The sequence below is a fragment of the Camelus dromedarius genome, chromosome 17 (genome assembly GCF_036321535.1).
Source record: "Camelus dromedarius isolate mCamDro1 chromosome 17, mCamDro1.pat, whole genome shotgun sequence".
Classification (NCBI taxonomy): domain Eukaryota; kingdom Metazoa; phylum Chordata; class Mammalia; order Artiodactyla; family Camelidae; genus Camelus; species Camelus dromedarius.
Window position 1 is genome coordinate 28434088 of NC_087452.1, and position 12842 is coordinate 28446929.

General features: G+C 37.3%; 1 protein-coding gene across 7 annotated transcripts in view; it reads left to right on the forward strand.

Moving 5' to 3' along the window:
* ERC2 (ELKS/RAB6-interacting/CAST family member 2) overlaps positions 1-12842 on the forward strand; it is an 870990-nt gene that overhangs the window by 21401 nt on the left and 836747 nt on the right. For all 7 annotated transcript variants that reach the window (XR_010384837.1, XM_064496413.1, XM_064496412.1 and 4 more), the window contains exon 2: positions 8319-9111. Coding sequence is in view for 6 of the 7 variants with exons in the window: in XM_064496413.1 (XP_064352483.1) it covers positions 8455-9111 (657 nt within the window). In the remaining variant the exon portion in view is untranslated. The remainder of the gene's footprint in view (positions 1-8318; positions 9112-12842) is intronic.

Sequence of the window (12842 nt, forward strand, 5' to 3'; positions counted from 1 at the left end):
TGGAGGGTATGCTATCAAATGCTATGATCTAAATGATGAATAGGAATTAGCCCTGCAAAGAGAACAGCATGTGTGAAGACTCTAAGACAGGAAGGGACTTGATTGCATTTAAGCAACAGAAAGAAGACCCAGACAGTCAGTGAAGAAAACGGCAAGAGAGGATGCTGGAACCAGATGCTATATGGCCTCAGGCCATGGGAAGGGTTTTGATCTTTGTCCAAAGAGCACTGGGAAGCTTTGAAGGGTTTTAAGCGGGTAAGGGGAGATATTTTGTGATCAGAATTGTTCCTTAAAATAGTTTGGTTGATGTGTGAGAAATAGAATGGAGGAGGATTGGAAAAGAGAGATGCTTTAGGAGGGTATGGAATAGCTTAAGCTAGTCATGTTGGTACAATAGAGTGTGATAGTAGAAGTGGAAACAAGGAACAAGTGGATCAAGGGAGATTTTGGAGGTAGAATTGATAAGATTTTTGTGATGGACTTGAAGTAGATGGTAAAGGAGAATGAATTTTTACTCAAGACTTTTTATATGAATTGAAGTAGTAAAATTTAAATGCCCGTAGGGACAAAAGAGGGAATCACATTGTTATAAGGTAACAGGGAATGGAGGGGGCTTGGCTGACTGGAGGATGCACGCCCTTTCTTGACAGGGCAGCTGCTGGTTGGTTCTAACCAGTTGTTGCCATGTAGGGAAGTGGGCTTGACATTGTCAGATTTTCAGATTTTTCGGGAGAAGCCTGAATCTGGATTTTAATGTGAAATGTCTGTATTTCTCTATGTTGGCATCTAAGTCAAAATTCTAAAGAATCCTGTGCTAGCCATATACCACACATCTGTAGGCAACGGCAGGCTTCTAGGCAGCTACTTCTTGCTTGAGATCTGTTCTACCTCATGTCCTCCTCTAGGAAGGTTTTAGAATGAACTGTAGTCTGATACACAAAATATTTTAAAAGTTAGGGATGCCAATAAGAAAAAAAGAATATTTTAAATTGGGCTAAATCTTGTGAGATACTGATGATCTCAGCTCACACAGTCTGTCAGCAGGGCTCAGGTGATGAGCTGAACCTGAGATCTATGGAAATAAACTTAACCTAATTTAGAGCCGATAGCAGGAAGTGCTTTTGTCTTAAAATAGACCATTCCAGACCATGATAGTCTGAGATACTTGAGGTAGACAGGAATCAAGCCTCTCTCCACCTTTTTTCCCCGAGACTACAGTTCAAGAGTCCTTAAACCTTTTAAGAGAGTGAGTAGATGAGTGTATATTTTATTTATGAGTCCATATGAAATTAGAGAAAGTATTTGTATAGGTTCATAAAACCTGTAAGTTTTTTTTTATGTTTTCTTTTTTTATTTGTTTAAGTTTTTATTTTTATTTATTTATTTATTTTGGTGGAGGGTGGGTTGACGGTAACTAGGTTTTATTTATTTTTTTGATGCAGGTACTAGGGATTGAACCCAGGGCCTCTTGCAAGCTAAGCATGCACCCTGCTACTTGAGATATACCCTCCTCCTCATGAGATATTTTATTTTTTTGTGTGTTTGAGTCTTAAATGGAACCTATCCTTGGACTTCAAATTTTATTTATAAGGTGCTTTTAAAGTGAAAGTTGTGCAGTTAATTTCTTTGATGTTGTATCCAGCAACATTTGTCTGTTTCGGTGCACAGTTTGACCCAATTAATAATTTATCCTTCTGAATATTGTAAATCACAAATATAAATAAAAAAGCAGGTATTTTTAAGGGTTTACAAGAAAGCTTAATGACTGAGCCTATCTTCGCTTCATAATAGTATTTAAAACACTAAGATCTTAACTGCTACCTCATTTCCTATAATGCATTTATAGGTGGCTGGCAAAGTATAGAAATAGTTTTCTTGAAGTCAGTAATGGGAAGTCGAAGTCATTGCATTATTGATTGCTGAATAAAGTTGATCATCTTGCTCTTTTTCAAGCATTCATTTTATAGAACTAAAAAAAAAAAATCAGGATGGATGAGAATTAGGCGACATCCAAAAAAAGCCTGAGTGTCGAAACAAGTACCTAAAAATATATTAGGAGACTTAAATACATCTGGGGTGGGGGGTTTGGGAGTGACTCAGTAGAACAGGAAAGAATCGCGAGATTTAGGAGGACTTGACAGCCATGGGAACTTGCCTTTGGTTTACCTTGTCAACTGGGCCTTTTTCCTCATCTGTGAAATTGACATCATTCTATGTACTTCAGCTTTATGGGTGAAATCGTTCCAGGAAACCACCCCTGATCTTTGTGAATTGGGTGGAAGAGACTAATTCCCAAATATAGGATTGGGCCTAGGTTGCTTATTAAAATTTACTGTTTAGAAGCAGGTATATAGTGGTGAAGAAATTATTCTGTTACTATTTTGATGTTTGTGGGAGCTCATTTATGGTTTGATGTGTTCTGTGGAATTGTACGTAATACCTCTTGTCTGTTGTGATCTTGGAGGAAGCAATATCAGCCCGTTTCCTCACTTCTTAGAGAAAGGGTCTGCTGATGACTGACTTGTGTTCCCTTCGGCATTTAGCTCCTTTATTGAGTGTTTAAAACAAATAAATACAGAATTATATTTATTTATTGTCATAGAGGGTCAAAACTCCAAACAGTCATTAGTTTGATCTTCCGTATTTCCCTCTTAGAGGTCATTTCTGAGTCTTTTGGGTCAATTTCGTGTCCTTGCTCTTAAAGCAGCACCTAGTTCCTAAAATCATCTTTCTCTCCAACTATGTTAGATCTGAGATGAAGAAAACTCTGAGAAAGTCTATTCTAGTGGGTAAACGTCCCACATATAGAAGCTGTGTCTGTCTTAATCACGGCATTATCCCCAGCTTTTAAGACTTGGAATTAAGCTGATGCTTGAAAAATAATTATAATGTGAATAAAATGGAATGTTCAGTGAAATATTTTCAGGTGTTCCGAAGGGAAAAGTGTTCTCTTGGCAAATAAATTTGGGAAAAGCTATCTTATGTACTCAATTTTGGAACAGTTACAATACACCTTGGTGTCCTAAAGTCTCTGAGACATTTTGGTATAAAATCAAAATCCTGCTAAGCCTTGTTTATATGAACATTTACGAACTGTTAGGAAGCAGTGGCTTAAGGCAGAGCTGATGTAGCACACTACTGGTACTTAATAAATACTTCTTTAAAAAAAAATAGTTACTGCGGATTGAACCTATACATGTTAAGCACACACTCTACCACTGAGTTATTACCTCCCCCCCCAATAAACACTTCTTAAGGTATATTTACTGGATATGCTGTGATCCTGAGTTGGATAATTCAGAGGTTTTTTTTTTTTTTTAATATTTTGAAGAGAAGATGGTGGCTTTCAGGCTATGTTGAGAGTAAAGACTAGAGGCTGTGGAGGAAAAATAGTCAAGGGTGAGGGGTGTGAGTGTAAATTGTTTCAACAATTCTGAGGGGAATTTTGATAGCGGGTATCAAGAGCCTTTAAATTTCGATCTTGTAATTTTACTTCTAGAATTTTATCCTAGGAATGTAGTAAGAGGTGTATACAAAGATTTATCAATCAGAATAATACCTATGATATTTTTGTTTTTAAAAGAATTCACAAGTCCAGTTCAAATTCAAGTAGAAGGAAAATAGAATCCGTTTCTTGGTAGAAGGAGAGACAAATGTGCACAGGAAGGGGAGGAATTTTGCTGGCCATCTTTGGCCATGTTTTATAAAAATATCTTATGGCATAATGTTGAGTAGAAAAAGGAGATGATGTTAGGAATAAAACATTGAGGAAAAAGATAGTACAAGATTTGTGTAGGCTATCATACTAATTTTGTCTAAAATTATACACACACGTAAAAGGAATTGAAAGTGACAATATCAACTTGTTAACAGAGATTGTCCCTGATTAACAAAATTGAGAGTGTTTTCACTTTCTTCTGTATACATATTTGTATTTTAAACTTTTCTATAATCATCTATTAGTTGTTTTAAAAATTAAGAAAACTAATCGTTTATTAGACCATAGAAAGTCCAAATTTCAGAGATTAGAAGATATGTGTTATATTCTGTGATCTCAATGCCATTAAATTAGGACTACAAGATTTTAGCCAAAAACTTATATCCACTTTGACATTTAAATATATCCTGAGTATTCCCTGGGATAGAAAAAGTTTGAAAAGAAAAATAGCAAGCTATTTACAAAAGAGTTCTATACTTAAAACATGCAGCGAATGTGTATAACCTTACATGCATTCATCAGAACATATGATTGAAGATCAATGAACATTTAATGCAAAAAGGTGAGAGTAACACAACACAAATGTAATGGAAATTATTATTAAGGATAAAGAGATATTGATGAAATGGAAGTAAAATGTATCAGTAAAACAAAAAAAATCTTTAAAACACTAAAAAATAGATGAACATTTGTCATATTGTCATCAAGAGAAAGAGAAAAATACAAACATTAGGAGTGAGATGGAGACATAACTGAAAGAGTTTTTAAAATTTTAAGGAAAAGTTGTACAAAGCAATACTAGGAAGACTGAAAAATCTAGGTGAAACATACCGTTTCTGAAGAATCATTTTAATGATCATTGAAACAAAATGGGTAGTAAATCTGAGTAGATAAGTAAACATAGTAAAAACTAGAAGAAATAATCAACAACCACGCCCATTTAATTTTATGGGTATGTTCTACAAACAGTTGAGGAATAGAGGTCTCATTATGTTAATTGTTCCAAAACATGTGAAAAATGGAAAGCTTTTCAGTCCATTCTTTGACACTAGCATAAACCTGATACTAAACTCAAAAAAGGAGAATTCAAGAAAACATGTATTGTCCTTTAAATAAACATTATTTCAAAGTAGTTAATGTATCTGTGCATACTATATGTTATGTGTATGTTGTGCATGTGTTTCCAGAAAGAGCAAATTCTACTTTTTGTTTGTTGATTATTGACGTTCTCCAAAGCCTCAGCCAATTGGGGCTGTTAAAATCACTTAAGATTAAATCTGTGAGGCTGTAAATGTTACTGAATTTGGATTGGGACCTAGCTAGAGACCTCAGAAATGTCTGCCTCTATATACAGGAGAAGACAGGGAAGGACAAGTTAGTTTTCATGATTTCTTCTTGGAAGTTACCTCTATAGTAGTGGCTAAGCTAGGACCTAGATTCCTAGATTCTAAGCACAGCAAAAATAACAAATTCATTTAACTATCAGAATTATAGAAGGGAAAACGTATTTTCTTAAGTTGATAAGCAAAAAACACCTACTTTGAGAAGAAAGAAAGATCTCAAATAGACAATCTAGCTTTATACCTCAAGGAACTAGAGGAAGAACTAATTGCCAAGTTAGTAGTAGGAGGAAAATAACAAAGATCAGAGCAGAAATAAATGAAATAGAGATTAAAAAGATAATGGGCAAGATATTTATTATAGAAAATTTAGAACATGCAAATAAACAAAAGGAAGAAAATGAAAACTGTTTGGAACCCCACTGCTGTTAATATTTTGATGTGTGTTGTTCCAGTCTTCTCTGCAAGTTAGTGTGTATGTGTTTTACAATGTGAGTCAGCCATAAAAATGTTTTGTAGTCTTCCCCCACCCCACTGCTAGTATGTGATGAGCATATTTCTATCTCTTTAAATATTTGTGTAATGGTCACATTATGCCACTTACTATCTCTCTCATCATTTATGTAACTGAATTCCTAATTATTGGAAATGTTGATTCACTTTTTTTTTTACAGAACAGAATATTCATGCAAAAATCTTAGATATAAAATGTTTTTATATATTTTCAAGTAAAACAAAATTAAGCTCTGAGCAACGTAAATATTTGAACCTAAGTTCCTTAGTTAGAAACAGGTGTATAATTCTTTGGAGGGACTTTTTAGGGAAAAGAGAAGCCTGTATGGAAAATATTTCTTTATTCTATACGTGAGGACTCTCTGGGGTATAAATGACAGATACCTTAACTAGAATTGAATGTAGCAAGAAAGGAAATTTATGGGTGAATGTATCAGTTGTCCGTTGCCTAAGTCATGCTGTGAAACCACCAACTACAAAACACTAGTGACATACTAAGAAGTATTTATTTAGTCCTTCAGTGTATGGGACTCACTGGATCTCAGCTGGTCTTGCTCATCCACTTGTGTTCAGCTGCTGGTTTGCTGGGCAGCTCTGCTGATCTTGGCTGGGCTTGCTCAAATGTCTCGGGGTTGGTTGGCTAATGGCTTGAACAAATTGACTCTATTTTATATTTCTCATCTTACAACAGGCTAGTCCAGGTATGTTCTAATTGCTATGGCAGGTGAAAACGAGCAAGAGGGTAAACACACAAGTGCTATTTTAGGCCTCTGCTTGCTTCACATTTGCTATCACTTTATTGACCAAAGCAAGTCACATGACTGAACCCAGAGTCAGACTGGGAGGGGACAGCCAAGGACTCAGGTACAAGAAGAGGTAAAGAATTGGGACTATTAATGTAGCCAGTCTACCTGGCATATGTAGCTAAAATGGCCTAGGGAATAGATGTAGCTTCAGTGATTGCTGGATACAGGCTATCAAGTGATGTCACCCAGTTTGGTTTCACACTATTCAAAGTTTGGCTCTTTTTCCTTTGCGTTAGCTTCACTCTCAGAGAAGCATTTTCCACATGGTAGTACTCAGAATCTCCAACTTGAAAGCAACTAATTTTAGCTGAAAAAGAACTTATCTTTCCCAATTGTTCCAGCTATCGTCATGATATGGAGTGTTTGGGGACCAATGTGGGTCACATGCCCATCCCTAAACTAGCTGTCATGTTGGGGGGATGGAATATGATAAATGGCTATGGCTGGGTCTGGGTCATGTTCTCACCATTGGTACCCTTCAGAGTGGAGCAGAGGGAGTCAGCCTTATTTCAGCCTAATGAACAATACAGGTAGAGAGTTGGGAACAGTTTCTCTAAGGAAAATAGAAAGTATTATCAGAAGAGGTGGGGGTGGAGGGATACTGAATGATAGACAGATAAAAATAAAAGATGCCTTATATAATGCTAGTAATGTACTTATTTCATTGACACTACCAACAAAAACTATTGACTATTCTGTGCTAGGTATCAAACTGAGTGTTTTAAAAATATCATCTTACGTATTTCTCACAATACTATGTTAGGTGATTTTACCCACATTTTATTTATTGGAGAAAGGAAGCTCATAATAGTTAAATAATTTGTCTAAGATCACTCAGTTTATCAGTGTTAGACTGGGGATTTGAACCTTGGTTGACCCCTCTCCAAAATCTGTGCTCTTAGCGTCTAAAACCTGAAGAAAAAGAAAGTACAGTAAACATAACCCAAGAGGAAGAGCAAGAGGCCATGATGACCCTATTAAGGCCATTTGGGTCCACTGAAGGGTTAATCACAACCTTGTAGCCATGACTACATAAAATATGCATCAAAGTACTTGAGTAACCATGACAGTGAGCTTTTTCTCTGCAGGTTATAGGATCAGGAACTCTAACAGGGCATACTGTTTCCCTGTGCCATTTCTGTACAGTTATAGAGTGGATAATATGAATATTTAGGTCAGCCAAAATGGAGAAGAATTCTCAAAACACTAGCCTGAAAGAGATGTGTGAAAGGGGAAAGAAACAAGACTGCCATTTTCTCTGATGATAGCATTTAGGATCTGGCTATATGTGTAGGAGACTTCCTGGTTGAGCTACCTCTTTTCTTCTAACTCCAAAATGGGCAGTGGTTTACCACTCATGTGTCAATACTAGTTGATTGGTAAACCATCTAGAGTGTTGTGTTGAGAAGAGTTCTGAATTTAGTGTAAAAGAGGGCTGTGATGGGTTAGTGATGTATGTAATGGGTATAGGAAAGGAGGGTAGCAACCTGTTTGACTATTATTTGACATCCTAGGAGGCACCAGCTTCTTAGAGTCACTGTCAGGCCACATGTGTATGGGGTCATGTCCCTTGGATGGAGTATCTCATAGCTAAGGTCTCTATGAGAAGGAATTATATTGTGAATTTTCTGGAGGTCCTAGCCTTCATTTTGCACAAACCGAAATGCAAATCTTCATTTTCCTAAGGAAAAAGGAGCTTCTTTTTCAGTCTGCGAACTCTTGATCTTGCTTGGGAAAAGGGTTGGGGGAATTTACAAAGTGGTTACATATAGTAAGTAAAGTTTGGGGTTACTTTTTAAATAAACATGAATGTGACTCTGTCTATCATCTATCATTATCATCACTGATCAATCATCTCTATATATTTTTAAAATATAATGCAGTTGTATTCAGATTTCTAAGGAAACTTGTTTTTGATTATCTTCTTTCCTCATTTTTCAGATCTCTGGAGTCATTTTCTGGTACAGATTGTGAAAAGAATGCAGTGAAAATCCTGGGCAACAGTAGCTTAATTGGCTTAACCTCCAACTTAGTATAGCATTCCTTCTCTTCAGTAGTACCTCATAATAGAAGAAAAATGTATGGAAGTGCAAGAACAATCACCAATCTGGAAGGCAGCCCTTCCAGATCTCCTCGTTTGCCAAGGTCTCCTCGTTTGGGCCACCGAAGAACAAGTAGTGGGGGAGGTGGAGGAACAGGCAAGACTCTGTCCATGGAGAATATCCAGTCCCTTAATGCAGCCTATGCTACATCTGGACCCATGTATCTGAGTGACCACGAGGGAGTGGCTTCAACAACTTACCCAAAGGGCACCATGACACTGGGAAGGGCCACAAATAGAGCTGTATATGGAGGCCGAGTCACAGCCATGGGGAGTAGTCCCAATATTGCTTCTGCTGGACTTTCCCACACAGATGTCCTTTCATACACGGATCAACATGGTGGTCTGACCAGCTCATCCCACCATCACCACCACCAGGTCCCCTCCATGTTGAGGCAGGTAAGGGACAGCACAATGTTAGACCTTCAAGCCCAGCTCAAGGAACTTCAGAGAGAAAATGACCTCCTCCGGAAAGAGCTAGACATCAAGGACAGCAAGTTGGGATCTTCCATGAACAGTATCAAGACCTTCTGGAGTCCCGAGCTCAAAAAGGAGAGAGTCTTAAGGAAAGAAGAGGCAGCCAGGATGTCTGTCCTCAAGGAGCAGATGAGGGTTTCCCATGAAGAAAATCAGGTAGGTTATGACTCATCTTAGTGTTTTTCAGCCTTGGCTTCTCACTGAGTAGTTGATGCTTTGCAGATGGTACCATGGCCTGTGCAGAAGAAAGTCTGGCATTACCAAGAAGGCTATGTCTTAATATGTGTTTGACTTGGAGACTACAAGAGGGCATAGGGAATACATGGTTACAGCTTGTGATCGCCTTATTTTCCAATAGCCTTTTCACACTGTTGAGGAGGAGGGGGGATCACTCCTCATTGGCTAACTTTTATACTTGGTTAATTTTGTTTTCTTTTTCAACAGTTACAATAGCAGCTCAGATGTACTTCCCTCTGAATAGAAGAGGAAAATGTTAATTTTTGCAAGAGTAGACAACAGGAACATTTAAAAGGCCACATTTCACTGGTGAATTGTATTTTTTTTTTAAGCACAAGCAATATTATTTCCTTCTAGAATGAGAGGATTTTGTTTACTAAATAGCAAACTGAACATTATTAAATGGGATTGGGTGGGATAGGTTTAGTATCATGCTAAAGAAACATAATCCATTTTAACCTGGTCTTTCTACCTTTATCCATTCAATATTTATTAAGCATCTGCTATATGCAAGACACCTTCTTACTCTTCTTTGATCCATCTTCCATGTCATAGCAAGATTAGTTTTCCAAAGGTCTATCTGCACTTATGCCATTGTCCTGCTTTAAAGCCCTCAAAAATTACTCATTACCTCCAGACTGAAGTCTACCTCTGGTTGATCCTACAGCACCTTCTATGGGGAGGCCTGAGCCACCTTTCTAGCCTTAACTCATACCCACCTCCTTCTACATCGCCTGTGCTACCATTTGGTAATCCCTTCACATACTCAGGGTTTCTCACCTCCATTCCTTTCTGTTCCCCTCCATTAGTGGCCTTCTCAGCATCCCCTATCTCTCCCTCTTTCTTTTAAGTCTCAGCCATTCGCCATTTTCAAATCCTACCCATTCTGTGAAGCTCATTTATATGCTGCTGTTCATAGGGGCTTTGGAGTAAGATGTGCTTGGGTTTAAGTCCTAGCTTCACCTCTTATTAGTAGTGAGATAAATGCTAAGAGATGGGGAGTAGAGGGCGTTGTGCCATTTGGCTGCAAAAATTCCCAGATATCATTCAACTTTCTGTAGAAATTTGAGATAATTCTAATTTGGCTGAATGAGTGATTCTCTGATAATTGGTCTTGATGCTGGCCTAATGAAGCTCTCTGCCTTTCTTGGGGTCATCTGCTGACCTCCTGTCTGTTTCCTTGGCTGCCACCCCTTTAGAGTCCAAGTGACTGTAGAAGCATTTCTCATCTGTATGAGAATCTACTCTTCGTTCTTTTTCTGTGTGTGGAAAGTGATCACCTTATCCCTTTGATTATCTGACAGGGCCTTTGCTGTTTTTCAGATGTGGTAATGTGATTTTTAGTTGGAACAGAAAGCTTTGTTCTTCGTTCCTGAATCAAATTAATGCCCTTTACTATTGTTTCTGCTCTCTTCTGACTTTACTGGTTTATGAAGTCCTGTTATTGCTGTGTGCATTTCCCCAGTTCTGTACTAGTTTTCTTCCTTTTCTAGTTGTTTTGGAAAATGGTTAAAGCAGTTTAGGAATGATGCAAATAGTGACAAAAAAAATTGGAAACCATTTTTAAAACTGTCAGTTCCAAAATGACTTTTGTCTTATGCTTCTATCATTAATTTTTTTTTAGCATAGACCCCCTGCTTATACATGTATATTTATTTATAAATTACATGATGTGCTACTATGCCAAAATGTTATGTCTTCTGTGACATTCAGAAAGAATTAAATATGAAAGAGATAAAGTAAAATAAATAATTTATTGAAGTAAATTTTAATGACACATAAACCTTTTTGCTGTTACAAAAAATATTTTAAGCCTCTTATCTACTTTATAAGGGTTAGTTCAGTTTAAATTAGGTAATATCCATAATTCCACTTAACTGTCCTGTGTTGCCTTAAGCCAGAGCAAGTGAATGCTTGAGGGTGTGCCCATTACCTCTTCCTTATTCTAGAACCTACTAAGATCACAGGCTGCCTTGGGCACTGAGGGTGACATTTGACTATGGGATGTATGACCCAGAGAAATCCCGGGTCTTAATCTGTATATTAAATATAAGTAAACTGTAATTGTTTTCTTTTTTAGGGTAAAAATATAAAAGGAAGAAGCATGGAGATTTTGAAAAGTCAATTTACTTGCAATATGAGGTAATATTACAAAGTAAAGAATATAAAGATTGACAAAAAGCAAGTTATTTAAAACAAAATTGAAGCACTCCTCTCCTCCTGCTTGGAAGTATCAAGATCCCTTTTAGGGGTGTACAAATACCTATTGGTCGGACTAGGGTAGATCCTGCTGCAGTAATCAACAAACCTCAAATCTCAGTGTATTAACACATCAGAGATTTATTTCTTATTTGCCTGAAGTATGAAGCAGGTCAAGTGACTCTCCAGGGCAGCTCTCCTCCAGTCAGTGACTCAGGATCCAGGTTTTCTACATCTTGGCATGTGACTTCAAGAGTTTCTACAGGAGAGGAAGAGAGTGCCTAGAGATGGCAGATTGGTTCCTCCATTCCTTGGACTGGAAGTGACACAATTGTAAGGGGATGTGAGGTGTAGTCTACTCTTCTTTCCAGGAAGGAGAGGAGAATCAGGTATAAGGGGGCACTAGAAATTGCTACCAGTGGGGTTTTTATGTTTGTCAGAAAGTTAGACTAGATAAAATCAAGTCTGGGAACAATCCAGACTTTGCTTTCCTGCTGTTTGTATTACTACTGGTATTGCTACAAGTAGATATCTGTTGGGGGCTTACTCTGTGGTAGGCATTGTGCTGAGAGCTTTGTGTACATTATCTTATTTAGTGTTTGCATCAATAAACTGAGGTAGGCGCTAGACTTTTACTCATTTTATAGATTAAAAATAAATGTAGAGAGAATAAGCAGCTTGCCCCAGTTCACACAGCTGGTAAGTGACAAAGCTGGGCTTTAAGCATTTGGTCTATTTTATGCCAATATCTAAGATCTTAACTTTATGCTCACTACCTCCTTATAGGATTGCTGAGCTGTGAATAGAATCTTAGCATAATAGGAAGATCATACTTCATATGTTAGATTAAAAAAAGACTAGGTTTGATAGAATTAATAAGAATGTAATTTAGTTTAATTAGGACTTTTATTCTTAATTAGGAATTTATTTATTTTTCCCAGAAATGACTGTTTAGGGTTTCTGCCATTTGCTATTTACCGTAACTTACTATACTTTCCCTTTAGAGGAAAAATCATGAAAACTTTTTCTATATGGAAGAAAAGAATGTAAAAGAGATAAAGGACACTTGATTATGGTTTTATATCCACAACAACCAGAGACTGCATCTACAAGTGTAGTTCTACCAGAGGGTGTTTGGATAATTAGAATTTCACTAAGTTATATTCAGATGATCTAAAACAATCTGAATTGTGCTATGTGGATAAAAATGGGAAGCAGGTCTATTACAGGGTGGAGGTGAGGAAGCTTATATGTTCTTGTATATGAAATTCATAATTCTATAGACTAAATGACCACTAGCACAGACCTTTTGCCCTTATGTGCTGTGTTATAGAGAGCTGCCAATCATCAATTCCTTGGCAGTATATTTTGAAGTGCTTGTGTTCTGTCCTAGGGAGCTGATCCAACTTCAGATCTAAGGGAGGATGTTGAACACCCTCCCTGTGTTACAG